Consider the following 25,990-nt stretch of genomic DNA (forward strand, 5'->3'; position numbering starts at 1 on the left):
CCTCCTCAAGTAAAATGGGATCACTGGTGACCTTTTCAACTGCGACGGGCTTCACATCACAAACGCATGCAAGGCCAGATGAGGCTCTGCGTTGGTGCGGCCGCTTCCTCCCTTCGCACGAGAGTCATCGTCTTTGGTGATAAGGGAAGAGGGGAGGGAGATGGGATCAAAACTGGAGCTGCAGGCCCTATTAAAATGAAATTAAAGGTAGGCAAGAATAATTTAGTCGAATTACCAAGAAAAAGCCAATTGGAGTCTTAGAAAAGTATATTCAAATGTATTTTTCAACAGTCACCAAAAAAAAAAAAAAATCAATACAAAGGCGGAATAGAAATCTAGTTCAAATTGAAGGCAGTGCTGGTCCGAAGCATTAAGTTAAAATGTACAATGTGTATTTACAATAAACCCAGAGGAAACTTTCAGCATGAATGCATAGCAAGGGGAAATGTTACATTCGGAAGCGCAATATTCGCAAATTGCATTTTTTTTTTTTTACACGTTTATACAAACGATCCACTTTTTTAGGACAGGGGGCTCAATGAGTTCTTCCAAAAGCTTTTTTTTTTTTCTCTTCCCCTAACATTGACCCAAACAGTTGGCTGATTTGTCATGACGCCGCATAAGAACGAGCGCGTTCCAACCGCAGCGAAGGAATTTCTCTGAAGCTCTCACTCGGGTTTCAGATGTTTTCTAAACAGCGCAATAGAAGCCAACACTTAACTTCACGTCATTAAAAAGAATCTTGTGGATATGTGAGTCATGCATTGTGTGTGTTAATAGCAGAGGCAGATGGTGAGCTGGGACAGATGATTGCAATCAGCGTTAAAAGTGACTTTAAAAAGGCACATTTTGGGTTGGAGGTCCAATATGGTAAAAAAAAAAAATGGAGTAAACCTGATTTGACCTTCTCTTAAGTTTTGAATAGGCATGTTTGGTACCATTTTTTTTCCAGATCAAAATGATTTAAGTACTCGATGATATTGAGTACCCATAATTGTAATTTTTTGACTTGTAAAATTTTATTTAAATATGAGCAAAGGCATTTTTTTTTCTGAATAAAGATTCACTGATGTGTCAAACTGCTACGAAAGAATGTCGGATTTTTTGACTGAAGTATCAGTGGCTGGTATCGGCAACCTTCGGGAGTTAGCCGATATCTTAAAAGAAAATTTCAAGAAGGTCAAATGAAGTCATCCTGAAATAATAGTGCATATTGGGTTTAAAAAAAAAAAAAAAAAGAGCAACATTCATCAACATGACAATCAATCAACATCAACGACATAAACTTTCTTGACCATGAAAGCAATTTTGTGCTTCAAATGTAACAGTATTACAGTTTTAGACACAGCAAGGGTTATTTGCTAGGGCACTGCGGCGACATTCCCCGTCCCCGTCCGGTATTGCATGAAGCAGCTCTCGAAAGGTTTTCAAGTTTGCAGGAGTTTTTAAGAAGCATTGGCACAGCAAAAAAAAAAAGAAAAAAAGTGGTGTGTACATGTTTGTGTGTATCTCATTCCTGAAATGTTTGTACAGTCTTCAAGCTTAAACACCAAGCTTTACTGTCTCTTCAAAAACAAGGCCACTCTTTGGAATGATGCTGATTAAAAACAGACTCCAGTCCACAATCAAATACAAAAATTCTTCCCGGATTAGAAAACAAAAACAAAAGGAAAAAAAAAGTGCTGAGTGTTCCGTTGGTCTCAGAAGTTCCCAGGCTTGTGAAAAGAAAGCCATAATAAGCGTGTGGGTGGCGAATGGCTCTCATTTGCCCACGCTCTCGGTGGCCGGGTTGTATTCCGTCTCGCCCGCCGACACCAGAGAGATGCGGCGAGTTGATCCCCACAATCGGCGGGAAAATTGTCCTGGACGAACCTGACGACACCAAAAGACAACGTTAGGCTGGAGCGGAACATTTTATTTACATGCGGAAGCAGACAGCGGCACACTATTATCATGCGAGAAAAAAAAAACTTTTTTCATTCACTTTGCATAACTGAGCACCCCCCTCGCTTTCTTCACAGCTCTCACAAGTACTTCATGTCCTGGTTCTCACCTCCTCCGGCTTTCCCGCCCCCACTACTATCAACTTCCCGTCTTCGAGGCCCACCAGGATGTGGCTGCTCTCTTTGGTAACAAACACGCTCCTCACTGGGACTTTCAAGGCCAAGGGCGGCACAGCGGCTTTCAGGCTGTAAAAAAAAAAAAGAATCATTTTGTCTTCTTAGAAGCCTTTGGAAGACATCATGTGGACAGACGGACTCATCCAAAGCAGTGAACTTAATCCGGTTTTCTTTAACCAATAAATCAATCACATCAAAAAATCCAGGTGGAATCCATTAAGACCTAAAATGACTTAGGGGAGTTTGCTTTCAATCATAAAGAAGTATGTTTATTTTATTCATCATTCATGTTGATTACAGCTCCAAACAATTTGAATTTTGAAAATATATGACGCTAATTATAACCACAATCAAGGGAGGGAAAACTTTATTATTCAATACAAGAGAGCCAGACAACACGCGAGATGTCAGACTGATTAATTCCAATGGAAATCCAACTTTGTAAATTCCCCCAACTAAGCTTCCAAGTTTCCACAATGATGTCTGAATCTTTCGAGTTGACAAATTTATACTGTACCTGCACAGCTGGAGGATGTGGAGTCCGCCCTGCATGGTGCCCAGGACGATGTATTCAGACACCAAGTGGAGAGCGCACACTTGCTCCTCCATTTTGATGGAAGACAACAGGCAGCCATTGATCGAGTAAACATGCACGGAGTCCGAGCCCTGGATTGAATCGGCGCCGGTAGAGAAAAAAAATCATTTGACACTTGACATTAAACAAAGTGTGCTGCGTCTACATACCTTTGTAGTATTGGCTGGCTCACCCCTGGAGGTCTGCACCACCACGTGGCCCTCCATGCCCACCTGCAGCTTGGAGATGTAGGAGGGCTCACCCGGAGGCCTCAAGGTCCTCAGGTAGTGGCCTCGTCTGATCGTGTGCACGATCACCGTCCCGTCCTGCCGGTCAACGATCGGAACAAACGTTTGAGAAATCACACACATGAAATGTGCGAGCTGTCCGGGAAACTATTTCGAGACCTTTGACCCTGAGACAGCCATGTCCAGTTCTGTGCTGATGGCCACACACGTGACCTCCTGGTCATGTCCACACAGCACCTGAACGGGCCGAGGAGACAGCGTGCTGGAGAGGCCGCCCTAAAAGTGAGTTTCACATGAGGATCCTTTATCTTCTCTGGATGCATCAACAAGTTTAACCATTTTTTTTTTCCTTACCTGCTGTAGAACCTGCCACACCATACAGGACGTGTCCCTCGAGCCAGAGATGAGGTAGATGCCACACAGATCCAGAGCCAGGCAGGTAACAACATCTTTGGATTTAAAAAAAATATCTCCAGATTATTTAAAAAAAAATAATAATAAAAATAAAAATATAATAATAATAAATAATAATAAAAAAAATGTATTACGTGTGCAGGTGTGCCTAATGAAGTGTCCACAGACTTACCGATGTGCCGGCAGATCCTGCCCACCAGCTTGCCTTTGCCCAGCTGGGTGACCCGCAAACTGCAGTCCCAGTGTCCTCCACTAAACAGCAGCCGTCCATCGTTGGACACCACCAGAATCTGAGCGCTGAGCTCCACTCCGGGTGAGAAAGGTCCGCCGAGAAAACGTTGTGTCCTGAAAATTACCAGCCAGAGAGTGCATGAGAGCTGCAGCCTGAAAGTGATTATTATGAGGCGCATTAAATATGTCACTTCAGGAAAATGACATGTCCAAACGGCTCCGAAGCGCATTGTTGGAGTTTTTATGGAATGTGGATTTGTTATTCATGTTCAAGGTCAATTGACTTTGAAACATCCCAGATGTTTCCTCACGGGAAAAACAACAAGCAGATGTTCTCTCTCTTCGTTGATGGTCTTAAAAGATTTGGATTATTTACTTTACATTATTTATGAGGTTTATATGTGATACAGAATAATCATATAACATAATTAAACGTTCTGGGTATTTTTTCCCCCCAATTATTATATTTACAGTTTATAAAAAAAACAACAACATGGACTCACTTGGGATTAGTAACTGTCGGATCCTTGGCGAAGGTGAAGTAGTTGGCGATGTTCTTGTCATAAGGCAGCCAGCTGTGGGTTCCTATCAAGCCACTCGAACTCACTGTCACCTGGAGACACAAAAACAGGATTAAATTAAAAAAAAAAGTAGTAGCTTTATCTTCTAGCCGAGCTAGCTTAAGGTGTCAAGCAAAATGGTACCAGTATATTGGAGCCATGGATGATGGAGGACCGATTCTGGTTCTTTGGTACGACCGCCTGGACCAGGGGGATGCCATCGCTCACCACCTGTGAATGATTATAAAATCTGTCAAGTTTTTATTTTTCTATGTATCTGTAGTCTCAAAATATTTATCCAAACAAGAAGTACTGTTTGTCCCACAAGTAGATTTTAGTTACAAAAAATAGACAGCAACAAAACCTCTACAGGCCCAATACAATAAAAACAATAATAATGATAATAACAAAAATAAAATAAAATAAAATAAAATAAAATAAAATAAAATAAAATAAAATAAAATAAAATAAAATAAAATAAAATAAAATAAAATAAAATAAAATAAAATAAAATAAAATAAAATAAAATAAAATAAAATAAAATAATCAATTCAATTCAGTACCCCACAGCTTCATCTTACCTCCACAAATGAGCGGAGCTTATTGAGGTGATCAAAGATGTTAACTGGCAGAGTGTCCAGGCGAGACTGCCGCCTTGAAACATTTGCGGCTGACATTCGCGGTGGGTGAGGTTCCTGGTTGCAAACGAAAATGTAGCTTTTCACTCACAATATGATTGGACATCATTTCATTGTAAAAAAATAAAATAAAAAAAATGCAAATGTTGAATTTATGATCTGATTTGAAAGTGACACCTTGAGCAGTTGGCAGGGTGTTTGTCCAAATTCGCTAATGATGCCTTCTAGTGCTTTGCGTTCCGTCTCATCGGCAATGGCATCCAAATCTACAGCACCTGAGGAAAAAAATAAAGCCCGTTAATAGTTGGCTTTTTTTTTCTTTTAGCAACAATGACAAAAATATTCATAGTTGTCATACCTTCATAGGTGCAGTAGTAGTAAACATTGAGGGCTTTCACTGCCTCTTCGCCTCTCTGCTTGAAGCCGAAGATCAGGTCGATCCATTCATGCAGATGACACGATACGTGCTCACTTTCCTGAAATCAAATAAATGGATTACAATTTGCGAGGTTGTTTTGGATGTGGGGGGGGGCAAGATCTCAAAGCAACATCTCACCAGAGCTTCCCGGTGCTTTCTGATAAAGTCTTCCCTCGAAGCGGCCCAGCGAGGCAACATAACGTCCTCCACTGGCTCCTGAGATATCTGCAAGGATCCCAGATCGAAGCCTGCAACGAGATGACAAATATGGAATTGATGTCCAAAAATGGGAATCGGAATCTCACCATTCATGTTCTGCAGGATTTCCGGGAAGTAGAAGAACTCCGGGATGAGCTCCTTGACATCAGCCGGGCTGCGAGCTTGCCAGGCTGCCGGCACCGAGTGGAACTGCCGATCTGCGCAATCGAACCTAAAACGCGGTTGACCACGACGGATTAGAGCTGGTTGGAGGAAAGGTGTGATTTGGCGCCATTCCTACCTGCCGCTCTGCAGCTGGATGTGCAGCGTGGTGAACGGCTCCATGCGGATCATGTAGTGCATGACGCCTGCCGCGTTGGAGTAGTGGGTGCCGTAGTGGAATTTATTGACCGTGCCCGTCGGGTCCTCAAAGCTTTCGTACCTGGCGGGGAAACACGGCGTGAAGTCCCAAATTGCAAAATCCGGTTTGTGGCAAAACGTACCTCTCTTTAACCGCCTGTGCATGGCGAGGGTTGACCACGCCGACGGGTTTGGACAAGTCTCGGAAAATGGACGGGTCTTCCAGATCGAGAATGGGAGAGGTGTAGTCGCAGAGGATCCAGGGGAACTGAGAAAAGATAACACGGTTCGTCATTCGCGGGCTTGGGCTATCTCTCATCTCGTATGTGCGTGCGTGTGGTCTCACCACAGGATATTGCGAAAGGTCATTGTAAGTGCGCCCGGCGATGGTGTTGAGTTGCATTAAATATTCAAAATTGGAGATTTCCCTGCAGACCCATTTCTGTGCAATATGTAAGAAACAGATCAGCTATGATGCGAGAGGCATTGAGCAAAAAAAAAGAATCCAATTAGCACCTGCGTCAGGCCCGATGCTTTGAGCAACTCTTGGGGTGATCGGGATCCAAAGTAGAAAAGGTTAGGAGGGCGCAGTCCCAGAATCCTTAAATACACTTTATTGCGCAACTAAGACGGACAAAGATAAGGACGCTGTTAGGAGACTTGAAATTGCCTTTCAATGAGATAAGCATCACCTTCTTCTTGAAGTTGATGAAGTAGTGAGCCTGGTCAATGAAGAAGAGCTCCAGTGCGGAACGACGGAGGTTATAGCGTCTCAAATGGACCTCGCGAAGCTGAGACAGAGGTCGCTTGAAGTCGAACCCAATTCCTGGATATGGCCCAAAAAAAAAAAAAAAATGTTTGCCGTCTGGAACGGATTCATTGGAATCGCATTGTTTCCCATTTAAAATATGACTTTGTGGACAATGATCACCTTCCTCAGTTTCTTCTTTCTCAATGCTGGCGTCGTAGAAGTAAAGGTGGTGCGTGGTCACTTCTAATCGGCCGGGAACCTTGGCGACGATGGTGATGAGTTCACAGTCTTCGGATAAAACCAGCTTTTCCTTTTGGCTCTCATTTTCGACCTCCACGCTACACGCAAAAGTACCGACGTTAGATTTGAATTGGATATTGTGCTTTTCATTCTTTTGTCTCACTTGTTATCCAAAATAACAAGATCCTCTTCTCCTAACTGGTCGTCCTCCATATCGCTCACTTTGGCTTCTTTGGCCACGGCCAATGGGAGAGGCTCGGAACGTGGGCTGTCCGCTCCTGGAAAACAAATGACATCATTTTGTAGTTTGTATTTGGAGCCAGATGCGTGACGGTCCATCGTGTGACGCACCCATGTTGTCCCTCTGGGCGCTGGCCTCAGTGTGGGGATCATAAAGGTGGTTAGGAACAAGTTTGAGGCGCATTTTGGAATACGTCTCCGCGCTGGATAGTATCCACTTGACCTCGGGCTGATTTCTGCAGAACATATGGAAAAATAAAGCTGACTGAAAATAACAAGGAGGGCAGTGAAGGTGGTAGAAAGTAGAAGCTGTTCAAAGTTAGTCGGAGAATGCTTTGAAGCATAAATAGATTCCCGAGCAAAGCGGCAAAGCACACTTTTAGATGGAATGTAAAGCATGTATGGGTAAAGTGAATAAAAATAACATTGGCTGAGAGGAAGTCGTACTTCTTGGCCCACACTGCTCTCTCGCTGGTGAGGAGCCTTCGCAGAGCCTTCCAGTGTTGCCACACCACCCCCTGCTGGTTGGAGCTTTGCTTTTGCCAGCTGACGTAGCGTCCGTTCTCACTTCGAACCCGCTTCAGGTAGGGGTCGACGATCAATTCCTGTGATGGCACACATCGGTGTCAAACGAGGTCAAATGTCACGCTTATAGGTGAGATCCCTTCACGTTGCCGCTACCTGGAACTTGACTTTGCTCTCCGATCTGTCTTTGTCTCGTTTGAAGGCCGTGCTCATGAGGTCATCGAAACAGGAATTCCAGAAATTGGACATGATGTCATGACTCCGCCCAAAAGTGTCCAGCTCGTACTGCTCCATTGTGGGCTGAACCTGCACAAATGTGAAGAAGCGCAAAAAAATGGATTGGAATTGCTATATTTATTTATTAATGATCAAACTGCTGACCTGCTGCTGGTAAAAAGTCTGCCACTCCAGCGTGTGGCAGTAAGCCTTGAGGTCCTGGGCAAACGTGGTGCTGCCGTTGGTGATGGGCAGACTCGGGAGCAGCTGTTGGACCGTAACTGGGTCAGCGTGTTGGTCCAGGAGGGCTCGCACCACCGGGACCACCTGGGTGAACATCTCCGCATGCTCAGTGTTGTTGATGTCCGTCGCCTCTTGGTCTGGCCACAAGGGGGCGCCGATGCGGCCCAGCAGGAAGCAGACCTCCTCCCAGCTGAGACACAAGACAGTCTGCAGCAGGCTGTGCAGCTTCACGAAGGCCATCACGCACACCTATGAAGACATGAGGACTTTTTAATTTCATTTCAAGCAATGATTACATTGCGTGACTTTTTTTTCTTTCTTTATTTAGAAATTCTTTGTCAGTGTCGTAAGCCAGTGAGAAATCGAAAGAACATTTATTTAAATCAAATTACTTGATTAAATTGTGACCACATAAGGTAACAAAAATAATTTACACCACTTTAAAGTGCAACCCCAAATTTGACTGCTTCCTTGACCTTTTGGTGAGTGTAAAAGTGTCAACGGAAAATTCAACTTATTTAAATACATATTTTAAAGTACGAGAATATTTCACACGGACTCTTATGAGCAATATTTCCGATATACTGCAGTTATCAGGAGGATCATACAAACACAAAATGAGTCACTGACTTGGCATTACATCATCGCGGGAGGAAGAAAAAAAATATTATCAATGCAATTAAATCACACAGATTTATTTTTAAATGAAGCAGCGCATAAATTGAACGGAATATCACACAGATACTGATAGCACAATTTATTTTCATCAACGGCTTTGTGGGAGTTGCTCTACTCTGCAGATGAATGTTCCGACCAACAAGTCATGTGATCAAAGGCCTTGCGGTTACTTCATTTATAACCGCTCGCTCGGTCCTACGACATCGACGGCAGCGGCGCTCATAACTCAGAGAGGAGCTACCCTTTCACGCAAAAGCAATGTCTTTGAAAGCAAACCCATAGAAGGTCTGCTCTTTCTTATCTTCACGTTACCCACCTGTGACTGCTGCTGTCGGATATAGCCGGTGATGATGCGTAAGCCGATTTGGGACATCTCCTTCAGTTCCGTGCTGCCGGGGCTGCCGGGGGTGCAGTGCCAAGCCTGCAACTTGTCCAGTAGGTGCACCACCCCCTCAAAGATCTGTGATACAACGACTGTCAAAAAAAGGACTCGCAGTAAAAGCGCAGACCTCGTTCCAAACCAGGAAGTCATTCGTTAGAAGTTCGACTGGCCGTCGGGATGTACCTTCTCACTCCAGAGTGTATGATTGTCGGTCCCCTCGGAAAACAGGAAGTCCTGCAGCAATCTGAGGAGCCTCACCAGGTTGGGACAGAAAGAAAGGAACACTCCCTGGGCATCCCTCAGGTCAGACAAAGATGATTCCAGCATCATCTCCAGAAGACTGTTGCACACAGTAACACATGATGTCACCAAAAAAAAACAAAAAATTGATTCACAGAGAGAAGCTAACCTGCGTTTGATGTCATCGGGCGGGCGCACCAATTGGCATGAGGAACCCAGTTTGGTGAGAACCGAAAACACCTGGCCCCTCTCTCTCCAAACCACATCCTCAGGCCCGTCCGCCCCGCTGCCGCTCCAAAGCACGGAGAAGATAATATTGGTGAGCAAGTTGCAGAGCTCCTCTTCTGGCGTCTGCTAAAAAATCAAGCAACAATCAGACATTGAAGCCTCCTGAGATGGAGTGTCAGTATCCAAACCTGCAGGTTGGACGTGTTGGAGATGCTGTCAGCGGTGGGAGGGTCAGTCCCGTAGCTGGCGTGGTCCAGAACGTTGGACAGACTGGAGCTTTTCCTAGGTCTCAACGGTGGAAAGGGTTTGCTGTACTCCAGAGGGGAAGGCGTGTTGGTGAGACTACCAGCTGGGGTGACCTCTCCCATGCTACCAAGTTCCAAATCAAACGGCGGAGACGTTCCATACGGGGAGAAAGGCTGGTAATCTCTCCCTTCTTCATCCAGGCGAGATGAAGCGATATCCACCGCCAAGGAATTGGAGAGCGAGGACGAGTGACTCTCTTGGTCTGTGGAATCGAATGACTTGAAAGTCTTCAGCTGGCCGCTCAATCCACCGGGCGGCGATAGAGATAAATATTCCTCGGAGATATCTCGATGGACGCCGTCCTCCTCTTCCTCCTCGTCCTCCTCCTGGGAGGTGCCGTAGTTCAGGAAGATGCCGCTACGTGCGTCCTCTATGAGAAGACTCTGGTCTCTATTCAAAGGGGGGCGGAACTTTTGCTCGGTGGAGTTCGAGATGTTGGCGCCGAAGGATTCGAAGGACTCCTTCACGTAAAGCTTGGTGAGAACATCCTGCCAACCGGGCTGCTTGGCGAGATGCTTCACGTAATCCTCGCTGAGGTAGATGAGATGGAAGAGCTGGAAAAACGGAGGAACGTGAAGACGTTTCAGAACGGCAGATAAAAACTGATGGCGGAAGATCCGACTCACCTTGCGACAAATGTCCAGGCGGACTGCCAGGTCTGCTCGGTGGGAGAGACACACCACAGCTAGGAGGTCTCTGAAGTTAGGACTTGGGTCTGACAAGAGGCATCACAATATTTTTTTTATTAAGATTAAAATGACCATATCAAGTAAATCCACCCAGTCAAAGATCTAAAGGTCTCCATGATTTGAACTACCTGTCGCAAGGACCTGCTCGTACAGACATCTCACAGTCGTCATGGTCACGGGAATGTCTTCGAGGAAAAACACCAAGCCGAGATAGCCGAAGTCCTTAAGTTTCAGCCGCTGCTTGTTGCGCTCCGACACACGCTCGCTCTTCAGGATTTTGTATAAAACCTGCAGACGCATTGTTCCCTTTCAATGAATTATGGAGAGAAAAAAAAAAAAGAAAAAAAACAACTCTGACCCTGAAGACCATCTCCCTGGCCCGGTCCCCAAAGCTCGGGTTGAGAAGAAGACTATAAAGTTGTTCCACTCCCCACTCCAACAGAACAGCTTGGACGTGTTCACGAGGAGGGCTGCTCCGCAAAAGCTCATACAACACATCCAGGGCCTTTATCACCTGAGAAAAATAAATAAATAAATAAATAAATAAATAAATAAATAAATAAATAAATAAATAAATAAATAAATAAATAAATAAATAAATAAATAAATAAATAAATAAATAAATAAATAAATAAATAAATAAATAAATAAATAAATAAAAATTTGACTCCAAAAATGAATGCTACTTTTTTTTGCAGTACCTGCTGCTCATCTCCCGCAGTCAGAATATAAGCCAGGACACTGTGGAGCTCCTCAGCCGTCGGAGACCTGAGGAAGTCTTTGAGCAAGGCAAACAGAGACGTCTGTATCATCTGCTTCTCGTCATAGAGACAGCCGTCATCTTTCTCCGTGCTGTGTAAGAGACATGAAAGAACTGTAAAGTCAATTGTGCGCATTTGATACTCACCCACAGTACCTTCTGGAAACAAATCAAAATTCACCTGTAGTAAGTGCGAATGGTATCCAGAATGTATTGAACGCCGTATTTTCTCTTCAAGCGCTGTTTCCCTTTGTGTATTACAGATGAGATGTACTGGACGTGATCTTGGAAAACAAAATGACATTGATTCGATATAACATTTAAAAATCAATAAATAACCCGAATTTATATTTATTTATACATTTGAAAGCATCAAAAGCTGCTTATGCCTCACCGTGGCAGACAGCAAAATGGCTCCTGGTCCAAATGCGGAAATCAAAGAGCAGGTGCTGGTACAACTGTTGCAGAAGTGGACCGTTCCCCTCGTTGAGAACCTGATCCAGGAGCAGCCGACATGCGACCAAAACATTCATTTCCATCATAGAGCCGGGAACCTGAAGTGAGGAGAAATGGGAATGTTTTTGTCCACCTGGCTCCACCGATGAAAAAACACTTCACCATTTTCTCAGTTTTTACTTTGCTTAGCATGGCTCCGATGATGCTTGGCCCGTGGCACTGCAGCAGGCCTTCCTGATTGACAGGATGACGACGGATCATGTTCTTCATCATCAGCAAAAACGCCGCGATGCTGTTCCTCTCAAGTCTCGCCTCTGGAATTAAAAAAAAAAGAAAAAATGGAATCTTACCTACAATGATTATTATCAAATCAACGTTAACCTAGTTACTACCAGAGAAAACAAAATGTGACCTGAAGACTTGAGCGGCAGCAGCATGGCGGCCGGACTTCTCGATGATGTCGATTCTGGCCCGGGTAGCTCTGAGATCTCTTGAGCGCCGTTGGACACCTGCTCTTCCTCACAAACTTGCTCAAGGAGAGGCAGCAAGACGCCCATTCCGCCAACCACATTGATGGCATCCTGCAGGAGAATCACATCCAGACTGAGAACCAAATCCACAGCGATTTAATTTAAAATATTTCCCAAAAATAAAAAGCTAACCTTAATGTCCCAGTTGATGACTCGGTGTCCCGTTAGCCGGCCATCATGTTGATGATTAGGAGCCAAATCCAAACATATTTGGCTTTTAAATGCCTGAAGCATTGACATGAGCAATTCATTATAAAATTTAAAAAGAAAGAAAAACTTCACAACCTTTTCAGGTGATTACCTGAGGAGTGTAGTAGAGCACCAGCTTGCCATTAAGATCAGATAACTCTCCATCCGCTTTGAATAAGGGCACATGATTTGGACCTGTGATAGAAAGCAACAAGTTTGCCCACGTCCGCCATTTTGTATCAAAGCACTGCGGCTTACCTGCAGCGTACAGCGCTCTTGTTTGGCTCTGCTGCAGAGGTTCGTGGCAAATGAAGGCCGTGCCCAGGAGTCCATCCAGAGAAGATGGGGTTCCCCATTCTGTGTCTTGCAACCCCGCCGGGATGGTTTGAACCGTGCAGTCGTTTAGAGAGCCCCAGCGGGCCCCTGCGAAGTTGGCTGGAAAGGATTGCGAGCGGATTAAGGAGGGGGCGTTGGCGGGGAAGGAGAATTCCGGAGACTGGGCGGAGGACAAGGTTATAGGGAGATTGGGTGAGGTTGTGGTGGTGGTGGTCCGGTTGCCGGCGGAGCCGATGCAGCAGGAAGTGAAAGGCTTCAAGGAAGATAAATAGAAAAAAAAAAAAAATCCGAATGAGCTAAAGGCATATTTATTTTAATTCAGTAAACAAATGTAACTTACCTCACTCAAGGATGGAAAGCGAATTTGAGATGTTTTGGACAACTCTCCATCAATGAAGATGTTGACCAGGTTCTGACCAAAAGGACGACGGCCTTGAACGTGCACGATGGCGACTGAATGCTGAAAATAAAAGTTTTCAACAATATTTCCATTTATTTCCAAAAAGGCGCCTCTGGTGGTCACTGACAAGTAGTGCGCTGCTTTTTTCAGGGCAGTCTAGTTCAATTGATTGATTTCCATCCCGTCCCAACTTGAAGGTCAAACATCCAGACCACAGCCTAGCCTTTTTTTTTTCCCCCACATGTTCTGGGAGAGGCCGTCGCTTTACTCACCCAGCGTGAGTCAGCGAGTGGGAGTTCCGGCAATGCGACAGCCATGTAATCCTTCTTCGTGCAAACAGCCACCACCAACACGCCCTCCATTGTGAAAAAGGCTTCCAGTCCAGTTCCGCTAGCTGTGAAGAAACTTCATAGAAGACAAGCGCTTTAAAAATCATACAAAAGTCATTTCTCATTCCGGCCCCGCCCTTCTACCTGTAAAGCTGCTTTCTGCGAGGTCCTTTTCCCATGTCATGTTGACTTTCCGTGACTAAGCTAGCGGCGGGTTTGTCGTCGTCAAACTTAGGGGAATGGGGGAAGTCCATATTGAGGCGGAGCCAAGCATGAAATGCAAAGCTGCTGCCTGACCATCGTTGGACCGTGGGCACCATGATACCCGCCATAGGGGGTGTGAGATCAAAGTACTGCAAGGCGCTGTCACGACCTTCTCGCGCCGCCATCGCTGACAGCACTTGGATGATGCGAGTGCAGAAGGGATGCGTTCCCTTCTCCTGGTCCAACTTTAACAATTTCAGGAGGTTTCTCAGCTCCTCGGGTTTCAAGCAAAGTGAACCCAAGTCCTGCAGGAGGCCCAGCATGGCATCCGTACACTGCCTGTCCAAATGCTGCGGCTGCGAGAGCACCTCCAAGATGGCTCCCACCATGCCGGCTTCCACGGCCACCGTGCGGCAAGCTAGCGAGCCGCCGCAAACGGTGGCTAGCCACTGCGCCACCAGAAGTTGGAGCTCCCTGTGGCCGTGCAGCTCGGGAAGCCAATGTAGAAGCAACAGTAGAGGCTGGTCGTTACTAATGCCCAAGTGATGTGCGTGGGCATACTCGCCCTCAACTGCCTGCAAAAGGAACAAACACGAGCGGCTCATAATGAGGAAGGGATCGCGACGCGGGCCACATGACGCCGTTTAAAAAAAGGTCAATTGTGAGAGAAAATGGATTTCTCGCTGTAGGCGGTGAGCGGGTAATGAGAGGGAAATGCTTTTCACCATGTTCATCAGCTCCTGCAGCAGCCTTTTGGTAGGCCGACCTTGACTCTTGAGCACGTCGAAGAGCTGGGAGTAGCCGATCCTCTCCTTGAAAGTCTCCTGTGGGATGAGACAGAAATAGAGACTCCGAAGCCACTCCAGAGAATTGCAAAAATTGGCACGCTTCCAAAAAGGTCAATTGGAATACATGAATGAATAAAGCTCGGACGATTTCAGTGAAAACGTCACGATGATATATATACTGTGTGATTATTATACTTTACTTTTTTTTTCTTACTCTTTTATTTACTTTTACTTTTTATTACTAGATTCTGATGTCAATTTGAATTCGATTAATTGTGCAACCCTCATGTATGTCGATTCTGATGTCGATTTGAATTCCATTATGTATACAAAGTATTAGCTAGCTAACTGCCCGTATGCATCGGTGTACATTATTCTACTGAACGAGTTATGAAGTCCAAACCTTGGCAGTGGGGGAGTTACTCATGATGGCTGTCAGGACTCCAAGAGCATGCACCGTGATGCTGTCTGAGCCTCGCTCCAGCACCTACGTCAACGTAGGGAAACGTGCTTCATCATGTCGGGTGCAACAAGTTCAAATGGAAGAAAGATCGAAGTAGAAGAGGGAGGAAAGGAGGAGAGTTTTTTTGTCCACACCAGGATTATGAGAGGCAACCAGGGAAAAGTAAGACAGACAATTAAGATAGGTGACAGCCAATCCCAGCACACTTGAGGACTTTCTTTTTTTTTTTTGGTGCTACCAAACCAGCAGCCGAGAAAGTAAGAGCCATGCATTAACCACCATCTCATGCACTAGTCAAAACGAGTCCAGTGTCATCAACAGGGAATTCAGCCTCCAACTCTGAAACACATCAGCTCGCTATTTCCATCAAAACTTACATCACATTGATTTTTCTTTTTTTTTCAAACAAATCTAGCTAGAGCTTATTTCACTTGTACACACATATATATAATATATAAATAAAAACAGAAATATAAAATATATAAATTAAAAATATAAATAAAAACTACAAATAAATAAATATAACTAGGGTCAGAGGTTGAGCTCTTCTTCAGCTCACTGCCTGTAACATTTTTCCACCATTCCCCTCCAAACTATCAAGGATCGTTGCGCAAGACGTCAGAGCAAAGTGCCTGCTAATTTTGAAAGATGTCAGTAATAAAGTTTTGGATGGGGTTTCCAAATTCTTAGCCCCCTTTTTTTTACTGCTTGAAAAAAAAATGCATGGGTCAGGATGTTTCTTCATCTTCAGTGAGCAACCAAAGTGAAATTTTGTTCTCAGGATATGTGTGTAAAAGATAAGTTTCACCCCGAGCGCTACTTATCACATCATGCTACCTGCCTTCCTGTCTCGAGTTTCCGCTTTCGACAACTGATAGCTGTGAACACGTGGAGAGAAAGGCTGAGTTTCCTGCTGACAGATCAATTTCAACACCCAAGGATTTTTTTTTTTTTTGGGAGGGGGTGGGGGGAGTACCTGGTCCTCTTTGACCTCTGTGAGTAAACTTGTGGTGAGGTCACACTCACTCTTCGGCCTGTTGCTCTGAAAGAGCTACCGGACATACACATGGTACAATTTCAAAATACAGATTTTTTCTTTTTTTTTTTTATATATTCAAGCTGAGCTGCTGAGGGAAGTCAGACAGCAATCATGCAAATAATCAGGGAAACAAATTGAGGAAATCTGTGCAGACTAGACATGAATTAAAAACTGACGGGCATATTGGAGATGGCCCAGCGGCTCACCTTGCTGTTCTGTATGAGCCTGAGGATGTGCTCGAAGCAGTTGTTGTTCAGGAAGACGGCCTGGAGGGCGGGCCGGTCCGAACACTGCAGGATCTCAGGTACTTCGGCTGAAAACACAACGTGAGATTCACCGTCACGTCGATCATTTAACCTCCGCGTGGATTCGGTCGTCTTACTCAGCATCAGACTCTGGAGCGAGATCAGGCGTTCCTCGGAGTTCTGCCTGTCTTGCTGTTCACTGCTCAGCGGATGGTTCCAGTTGAGGAGCTGGAAGAACCTCTGGAGTATGGTCTTGATGTCCACTTGCCGCTCCGACGGGCTGCTAAAATGCAGCAGGTGGATCATCGCCCTCAGGCACCGCAAGGTCAGCCGAGGGAGCGATGTGTTCTTCGAGCGATTGGAATCCCGACAACACCAAGTTTGCAGAACGGAGAAGATGTCTTCCACGGCATGAGAGGTGACAGCGAGGAGACCATTCTTCTGGAAAGATACATAATCCGATATGATCCACGGTAATCACATTCCCAGACAATAATAACCTCTGATTATGAGGATATAGAAAATATGGTGGCAGACCTTGGCTCCACTCATGATGGCTCCCTGGAGATGAACCAGCCTGAGTGTGAGAAGCTCTGGTATTGTCTCACTGTCCTGCAGATATTCTGTAAACATCAAATATGTAAGTCGGTGTTTAAATGGAGATGATAAAAAAAAGAAAACGTCAAGCAGTAGCTATTTAAGGGAATCTGGGTGACTGGCGTTCCTCAAGGCTCCTTGTTGGAACCACTACATTTTAAATGTTGAATAAAAAAAGCCAGAAAAACACGCATTCTGCTACAATGCTGAAGATCAGAGGGCAAAGGTCGAGCTTCTCACCGTGGAAGAGAGTTGTCAGCTCTTCTGGCAGAGGCAATGGAGAGAATTTGTACTTGTTCCTTTCCAGCAGGCTCACCTCCTCCCTGTAACAAGTCAGGCCCTTTTACTCATGCCAACAAAATAGCATTCTACTGAGGCTTGACGTCAAGATTACACATCTCCTACGGTTGAAGTATAATATGGCGAAGGTCGTGGAGTTTTTGGTCAATACATTCCACCCGCAGAACATAAGCTCACCCCGCCAGTCGTCTCCTCCACGTCTGATAAGGGTCGAAGACGCTCTCCCACAGCACGAGTCCGTAATACACGACCGACTGCAGTGTTGGCTGCTCACCTTCTCCATTTTTTATCTGGTGAACGTAAAGAACGCAATGACGCAAATGGACAAAGCTACCATGGCGTTCATATTTCTGTTCAGTTTATAAATGGCGTACCTGGTGTAGACAATAATTCAAAAGCTTTATGGATTCATAAACAAAACAGGGAGTCTTCTCTGGCTCCATGTTCTCCATGTTTCTGGAAATTGAGAGAAAAGCAGAATTAGGAAGGTGAACCACTGCAAAATGGCCATCTATGGTAAAGAGCACAGTATACACGCAGAATGAAAGGGAGAACTTCCTGACGAAGGCTTGCGGCCTCCTTGCACAATTTATGTCGCAATGTCAGGAGAAACAAAATAACTGTAATTTGCCAGCTTCCCTTAAGTCAATAATTAGAAAAATAAAGAATAAAATATAAAACAAAATAAAACAAAACAAAACAAAACAAAATAAAACAAAACAAAACAAAACAAAACAAAACAAAACAAAACAAAACAAAACAAAACAAAACAAAACAAAACAAAACAAAACAAAACAAAACAAAAAATAAAATGAAAATAAATTAGGTGGGGTGGTAAATACTCAAGACAACACCATCCATGCGTAGTAGACTAACCTGCAGATGATGATGAAAAACTTGATGAGAAGGAGAGGGTGGGGGGCGTTGATGCTGTGCTCATGGCTGTCTGCGAGGTGCGGCGCACTTTGCCAAAGCTGTGTGCTGAGGAACACCAGGACCTCCCTGGGAAACAGGGGCACCTCAGAGGTGCACTCCTCAAGCCTGGAGAGAGAGAGAGACAGTGTTTAAGTGTAAAATAAACTTGTCACAAAGGTATCCTTGCAAGAGGCAAAAGTTCAATCTGGTTTGCGGGATGGGTGGATGGAACAAAGATAAAACAAAGATTCTTACCTCCGAGGCTCGAGCGAGTGTACGTCAATGAGCCTTTCAAAGGACGCCACAAATGCCTCCAGCCACTGCTGCAGATAGGCCACATCTTTCTAGAAGGGGCGGGAGAGAAGGTAAACGGAATAAAGTACAAACTAACGACAACTTGCGCAATCTCAAAAAGCTGCGCGCAAAGTTTCTGCCCTGAACGCTTAGTCGTTTGTAAGAAATGGGCGTTTGCGCCGTTGTGGGAGTGAACACAGACGACTTGATTCTTAGCCATGTGTAGAACTTCAGAGTTTTATATTGATAACATTGTGGCGGGTGGTGAAGTTATAAGTAAGCTAGTCCAACTGTATAATTCACATTACACAAATATAATGAACAGCAAATTTGAACTGTGCATGGCACCATTACGTAACAATGCAAATATACTGTAATCTGATGATAATAAAGTTTAAGAGTTAAGTACAAAGGAATCCTCCCATAAACTCGGATGCCTCATTGTAAGGCAATAAAAGCATGTAAATTCTCCAAGCCAATCAAATGTGACATCAGCTAATAAAATTGACCCAGTCGCAAAAGTGAAAGTATGACAAAATATAGTACATGCCGATCAAAGTTGTTTAAAGGAAAAAAAAAAAAAATCTTTACAAAGTGGCACATTGTGTCTCTTGTCAAACCTCACAACCTGATTTTTGTAACAGGATGTTGCAAAAAGATTTAACTCTTTTTTTTTTTTTAAAACTAGGATGTTCAAGCAAACAAGATAATGAACACAATTAGACATAGAAAAATAAAAATAGTTTGATTATTTTAGAGTGAGCCACACAACATAAATTTATGCAAGAGTTGTCCACAAATATTACGGAGTCATTTGAAGTTTTAAATAGATGATATTTAGCCCGAATATTGTTTTAATTTTTTTTTTTGTAAACCACATCCTTCCTGTCTTCAACCCTCACATTACCTTCGTCATCTTCTACCCATATCAAGAACACAATGTCTTTTAGGTCACGATTGTGGGTCAAACCCTTTCAGCAGAATTCTCAATTATTATTTACGAGCAAGCCCTCGGTGTCAAAATATCGACACACACGACATCAATTTTATTTTTTTTGAAGTGCTGTATGATAGAATAAACAATAAATTGAGATTAGCTGAGTATGCATAGAGCTTCTGATAGCAAGAAAGCATCTCAAGAGGCATTTACATTACCAGCTGGCATGGACTCATAAGCCAGTCCATCTTTCATGGTATGAGTCTGAGCATGGGAGGTCAGAACCCGGCGACCCCGGTCTCAGATGTGCCGATGGCGGTCCACAACTGGGCAGCTCATTTTTTTCCCACAGCAAGCACTCGAACTAGCTTGTTTGTAATGTCCCAACATCGACCAGGAAATGACATACCACTTAAACTTGTTTCCTTCGTACATAGCAAACCCCTTCCTCTTCTGTGTGTTGTGAGCAAACACGGGGAAGGTTGAAGTTAAAAAAAAAAAAAAAAAAAGACTGTGGGAGTTTATTTATGCTAATTAGGTGAAACATTTGCAAGAGCACGCGTTCTAAAAAAATAAATAAAGAGTTCACTGATGCATGTTTCAGAAATGCATTAACATGCCGACTCAGCTGTTTCAGGTGAAGCTATTTTTTTTTTCTCTTCTCAGATACTTGGTATGTGATTAAATCTTGAAATTGTGATAAAAATGTATATTTTAATCAAATATTGTTCAGAAATAAATTCCTCATCCATTTTGCAGATCAAATTTTGCAGTCATGCTGCAAAATAATTTTGAAATTTGGCTCCTCTTCAGAAGTCACACTAAAACATATGATAATACATTTAATTTAGAAGCGCATTTCAGGTCACTCAAGGTCACTTTCCAAAGAGATGGAGAACAAGGATAGATTCAAAAATATTTTGGGAAATTATGTCTCAATACTCGTGTCCTTTTTCATGTTCCTCGACATTTCTGTAACACTTCTGCAGAATTGAAAATCAGATTACAGAACGGAAATGTTTGCTGATAAAAAGTAAAAGCAGGGGAAGTATTTTGTAGTCATGATTAATTTCTTAAATAAGAAGCCAAGTAGACGCTACATTTTGTAAAAATCAGCACTTTGCCACAGCGACTGGTAATGTCCCACATCCAAAACACGGCAACTTTTCCACGCCCAATGAGAAGTGTCAACTCCAGACATGCAGCTGCTGCTTGACATTCAGCTTGGCTCCGTCCGTCTCCTTGCCTTAGCGGCAGCAAAGAGCACATTGACTGTCCTGCTTGTTGGCCCTCGTGCTGGTAAAAAGTGCACAAACCACAAGTGTCATGTGAGCTGCGCTTGTTTTTCCTGATCCAGTGTTTCCTAACCTTTAGTAAGCCGATGTTTTGTAATCGAAAAATTAAACAGCACACCAACACATTATTAAATTATACCTTCGACCATCTAATGGGAAAAAAAAAATCCAGCTTGTCACTATAAATTGATGGCATGGATAGATTTTTTTTTTTTTTAAATTGCTATTGCAATATTCAATTGGATAATTGAACCACAAACGGGTAATGTCGGTATGTGTGGTGCAAGTTTAACTGGTTCCGTTATCACAATCCAGGTCATTAGAAATGTTGGGGGAGGGTTTGACTAAGCTGAACAGAGCCAGGATGTCATGTTGCTCACTTTAATTAGTCCCTCGCAACTACTGAGGCTAATAATCAGGAGATAATTAGGCGCTATGTCTGAAAGGCTGAAACCTTATGATTAAGTCCAGACTGCCACTAGAAAGATGTTTTCTTCATTTCTGTTTGGGAAATTGTCATGCGGGAAAAGAAATTTGCTGTTCATTCTGAATCCCACTTGAGTTTGAGGAAGTCCTTGCCTCTTTGAAATCAGCCAATCATATTGCAGCGGGGGGGTGTCCTGCCTATTCAAAATTCACATCTCAACTTTATCCACTCATCAGTGCAGCACTAATATTAGTCGTTCTATGTAAAGGACACAGAGTACTGATGATTTAAGACTTTATTCTATTGTTTTTGTGGTATTGAAAGGGTTACATTTTAAGATTTTTTTTTTAATGATATTTGCATGTACAGTCAACAAATTAATTTATAACGATGGCAACAGTTTGATCCCAGAAGCAAAACTGGAGAAAATTATTAAATCATAAATATGTAGATAATAAAATAGCACCAAATTTGACTGCACACACAAGTAAATAAAAAGTGCAAATAGAAAACTTGTTTGCCAGCCCAGGCAAGAAAAAATGTGAACACTACGTAATAGGGCATGGCAACAAACATTGGCTATGCAGGCAAAACACATCCATGCAGCCAATCATTTTTATTTTAGTTGACGCCTCTATTTTGGTAGCTAACTTAACCGAATGTGTCTCTGCTAAACATGCATGAACTTTGAAATTGGGACTAGAAAGTTTAGGTGACAAATTTGCTATGCTATGCTACAAAAACAAGGCAAAACTCAATGATTTATTATTAAGATGATCCATTATTGTATATATCTGTTTGATCTCATCTGTGAACTTAAGTTGATCTTAAAAAAGGAGGTATGTGATGTGTTGCACAATCGGAGGAAGCCAAGTTCCTTCATCATACACAAGGCAGAGCAACTTTTTCTTCCGACAGAAAATATACAGGAGACTTGGAATAACTTGTTTGGATTAACAATGCTGTTTTTTTCTTTTTATTCTTTCCAGGATAACCTGAAGGATTATGGACAACAACAGTGAGATCTGTTATAATCTTTCTGGGTGTGTTATCCAAAACAGGGTTCCAGGTCAAAAGTCATATTTACTGTCAAAACAAAAGACCTTTGAATGCAACTGGGGTCTTTTAATAGAATCATCTATGCTAATTTGCTTCACTTAAAAGTTGTCCTTCGAACGTAATTAAATTGTGGCTTATGTTGGGACACACGTACGCAGGACATGACCACACAATGGCACTTTAGGAAGGTGATTGTTCTTTCAAGTGGCTCGGCGGCCTTTCACCTCACAATTCTTTTCCATTCAGTCAGAAAAGAAAAAAACCTTCATTGTAAAATTGCCCACCCTCATACGATGGATGTAGTTTCTCCAAGTAGTTATTTATTGACTCAACTGCAAAGACTATGAAGTGTTTATTTGAAGGGGGCGCCTATGTGAGAGGTCAAGCAAAAAGTTTGTGCAAGGGTGGAGCCGGACACTCGGGTGTCTCTTAATTGGTCGACGGAGAATTGGTACTCCCGTGTTACAATGGGAATGGAATGTGGAAAATGTTTCTTGAATCTTGTATGCCGTTTCAGACTTTGACAGGCTGAGCTCAAATCTGCTTTTAAATTCAGTCCAAATTTCACAGAGGTACGCAACAACAAATGTCCTTGTATATGGCAAAACGTCGTCCTTGTCAACAGAGCAAAGCTTCAGATAGAGCTGTTGCGATAAGAAACAAGGAGCCGCTGCCCCACTTAATCATAACTGGGCATAAAGTCTCATCTTGTTTTCCTTCTGTCCTCGGGCTGTGAAACAGATTGCCAAAACATTAAATAGTAATATCATCCACGGGCAATTTGTCGTTCCTCGTCAAGAAAAGACGTGTCGTGATTGCAAAATAATTTGATCTCCCTCGCCGAGAAAGACATTTACGACAACCTCACAAATGGAAAGTCATCTTGAATGGTAAACAATAACAAAATCAGCTTGATCCAAGTGGAACTTTAACGTGAGCAGACACGTTCAACGTGATTTAGATGGCATCGCATTTTTCAGCTTGCATACACTCGTCCTCCAAAACAGCAAATATTGCGATATTCTAATTCTGTCACTCTCGGTATTGCACGCAAAGACATGTCACAAAACCGGCAACTCATTTCAACAGTTCTAGATCTGATTTGGATTTAATTGTTTCCTGTTGAATGCGCATACAAATGTGGAATGCACGAATGAATGTACTGTAAACATAAAGCGTGTTATCAAAAATAACTTTGTCTGCAAAGACTTGAAATTGAATATTAGCTAAGAAAGTAAAATGTGAAAATGCCTGTGTAAAAATGTGCAGATAAATTCATTTTGATAATAATAATAATTATAATAATTCATGACCGTTTATTGATTATAAAGAATTGTCTTATAATTGAGAAATCGATTATTTCATTCAAACATAATGTGCATATAAATAATAATATCTATTTTACTAATACTTTGTAATTTTATTAACTATAACAGATAATTGGTTCAGAAAATCGATGGATAATAGAGTGAAAATGCTAAATGAATGCAACAAATATTACAGAATTCCTGTAAATACGAGGAGGGTCGGATTAAAGCACGAATTGGGTCATATATGTGTGGGACGTACTCTTCCCACCTGAGAAACGCTAGCGATGATGGAAATTAAACAAGGATTATTATTTTGCATGTAGTTTGCTGTGCCATCCTCCTGAGAGCTGTTTCTCATATTTTGGCTGTCTTATGTAACTAATAAGCTAAATATTATGACATTGTGATGCAGTGCAGGTCTACACTACTATAAACTCCAACTAAAATTATCTATCCATCCATTTTCATAGTGCATGTCTCAATTAAGGGAGCTGCAGCCTCTCCCAGAGGTGGGGTCCCCCTGAGACTGGTTGCTAGCCTATGGCAGGGACTATATAGACAAACAACCATTTGCATTCACTATTTGTGTGGACAATTTAGAAAGGTGTCTCAAAGTATGGTTCGCCTACCATGAGTAGTATGCTATTTAAAGTCATATTTAACTTTAAATTGCATTTAATCTTTGTGAATATTTTTGCAACATTTTTCGAGATGCATTTTTATATGCAATAGATTTTAATTGAACCATGAAAAACTAGCACAATCCAGATTCCTATTAAAGGCGATATGGCAAATCATTTTTTTTCCAGTTTCATTTTTTGGGGTGGCATGCGACCCTGTATCCCACCAGGATAGATCCGCCCCTGCACCAATATATAAATACATATATAAAATGTGGAAGGAAGGCAGGCCACACAAAAAAAAACACAGGTAAGCACAGGTAGAACATGCAAATTCCATACAAAAAAAATACAGAAAATATTCAAATTTCCCACTGAATCCGAAACACAACGTTAAATTATTGCTTCTGCGAGTGTCACTTCAAACAGACCTTGTAAACATTTTATTGTGTATGTATTGTGTACCTAATAAACTGACTTTGTTATTTATTTGCCTTAGTCATAAAACATTCACTATGTCTACCTGAGAGACACGTGACACTGGGGGGCGTGGCAACAAGAAGCAGGAAGTAACCAGTTTGGGGGGTGGGGGGGGGTTACACCTGCGTCACAGATCAGGTATCACACATTGGGTCAAGCTGGTACCAGAATCTTACTCGAGTTGTGCTTTTAACGACTTCAACTTCTCACTAAAACAGTCAACTGATAGCGCGTATTAATAAATCTTTAAATGGGGAAGCTACCGTCCCAACAGTGGAGTTACTTCCGCTTACAACCGTCTGTCAAAAGCACGAGCCAAAGCGCACCTGAGGACAAAAAGTAACACTTGTAACGTGTAACATGTAACACGTTCGATATTAGCATAGAATTGCAGCAGCAGTAGCAAAGACGACAACAACAGGTGTCCCCGTCAGGTGTGACGTTCTTTACCTTAGTGTAGTACAACATCCATAGCTCGTACAACTTCTCCTTCGATGCCATTGCTCCTCCAAGCTCCTGGTTGTTCATTGACTCCTCTTTGCGTTTAATTAAAAACTCCAAGGAGAGACCAACATGGTCAAAAGCGAAGCCGGAGCAGCTTCAAACCGTTCCCGACACACGGGAGCAGGACGCGGCGCGCTCCTGCCGTTAACCATTCCTGCCACATTTGCCCTCAATTCATTATTCCGCAAAAAAAAAAAAAAAAAAAAAGTGCAGGCTGGCGGTTGGGTTATAAAAACTTATCACGAGTTCTTCTCAAAGTGGCACTGTGAGAATAATGTCGAACTAGCAAATATAAAGCGTGGAGAGGAACACCCATAAGAAGCGAGCGATCGCACAGTGGCTGCTTCCGAGTTGGGGGGGGGGGGGGGGGGAGAGAGAGAGAGAGAGAGAGAGAGAGAGAGAGAGAGAGAGAGAGAGAGAGAGAGAGAGAGAGAGAGAGAGAGAGAGAGAGAGAGACTGTTCCCACGGAAGCGAGCAGAACCAAAGCTCAAAACCCGACCAGAACCAAAGCTAAAACCCCGACCTAAGTGATCACCAGATCATATGGTGACTGTTGTGGGAATCGGGAAGTACATAAAAATAAGAAGTAAAAATATGTTCCTATTTTTTTCCCACAAACTGATGAGGGGGGACGCATCAGGACAAAGATTATCTCTTTCTTATCAGCCTGTCCATTTGAGTAATTGAGACGCCTTCAAAGACAACAAATGCCACTGTTGAGCCATAATCTCATTTCACTCCATGTGGTGTGAACATAGCATATTTTTACTCTAGTGGGTAATAAATTAATCAGGAAACAGATGCTATTTTGATCAATAATTAAACAGATACCTGGGACAGCAACTAAATTTGCAAACAAATGACAGTTTGTTATTTTGAACTTTAACCCTACCTAAGTTTGAGTGATGACACTATTACTTGTGGAAGGAACTGGTGAAGACCGGATCAACTGTACTTCCATGCTGATGGCCTACATTCCAGACGGTGGTCCTATATGTGGTTCTTGTTATTTAC

The 25,990-nt window shown here is 43.0% G+C and overlaps 1 protein-coding gene across 3 annotated transcripts; it reads right to left on the minus strand.

The window, feature by feature from the left end:
• Positions 1 to 261: 261 nt before the first annotated feature.
• On the minus strand, positions 262 to 25,339 carry nbeal2 (neurobeachin-like 2). 3 transcript variants are annotated; one of them, XM_061288632.1, is made up of 55 exons: positions 24,923 to 25,339; positions 18,306 to 18,394; positions 18,012 to 18,176; positions 17,510 to 17,591; positions 17,313 to 17,425; positions 17,076 to 17,158; positions 16,776 to 16,861; positions 16,376 to 16,679; positions 16,200 to 16,306; positions 15,931 to 16,005; positions 14,895 to 14,978; positions 14,429 to 14,527; positions 13,644 to 14,278; positions 13,443 to 13,575; positions 13,111 to 13,230; positions 12,693 to 13,023; positions 12,547 to 12,629; positions 12,378 to 12,470; positions 12,128 to 12,296; positions 11,896 to 12,029; positions 11,654 to 11,813; positions 11,441 to 11,543; positions 11,201 to 11,351; positions 10,858 to 11,013; positions 10,628 to 10,787; positions 10,437 to 10,525; positions 9,693 to 10,364; positions 9,446 to 9,627; positions 9,220 to 9,376; positions 8,971 to 9,114; positions 7,899 to 8,225; positions 7,674 to 7,823; positions 7,440 to 7,597; positions 7,104 to 7,228; positions 6,916 to 7,030; positions 6,693 to 6,850; positions 6,454 to 6,587; positions 6,278 to 6,385; positions 6,108 to 6,203; positions 5,905 to 6,029; positions 5,703 to 5,843; positions 5,509 to 5,633; positions 5,342 to 5,451; positions 5,144 to 5,261; positions 4,963 to 5,060; positions 4,729 to 4,842; positions 4,292 to 4,378; positions 4,091 to 4,200; positions 3,529 to 3,701; positions 3,297 to 3,391; positions 3,102 to 3,218; positions 2,865 to 3,020; positions 2,638 to 2,786; positions 2,054 to 2,189; positions 262 to 1,872 (listed from the first exon to the last, which is right to left on the minus strand). In XM_061288632.1, exons 1-55 carry the CDS (start codon positions 24,998 to 25,000, stop codon positions 1,762 to 1,764), a joined length of 8,373 nt encoding a protein of 2,790 aa, XP_061144616.1. In that variant the 5' UTR covers positions 25,001 to 25,339; the 3' UTR covers positions 262 to 1,761. The 3 variants fall into 3 exon arrangements, with proteins under 3 accessions (XP_061144616.1, XP_061144614.1, XP_061144617.1); XM_061288630.1 differs by having other exon boundaries at positions 9,446 to 9,630; XM_061288633.1 differs by lacking the exon at positions 15,931 to 16,005 and having other exon boundaries at positions 9,446 to 9,630.
• Between the last annotated feature and the right edge of the window lie 651 nt (positions 25,340 to 25,990).

This window comes from Syngnathus typhle, linkage group LG10 (assembly GCF_033458585.1).
Source record: "Syngnathus typhle isolate RoL2023-S1 ecotype Sweden linkage group LG10, RoL_Styp_1.0, whole genome shotgun sequence".
Taxonomy (NCBI): domain Eukaryota; kingdom Metazoa; phylum Chordata; class Actinopteri; order Syngnathiformes; family Syngnathidae; genus Syngnathus; species Syngnathus typhle.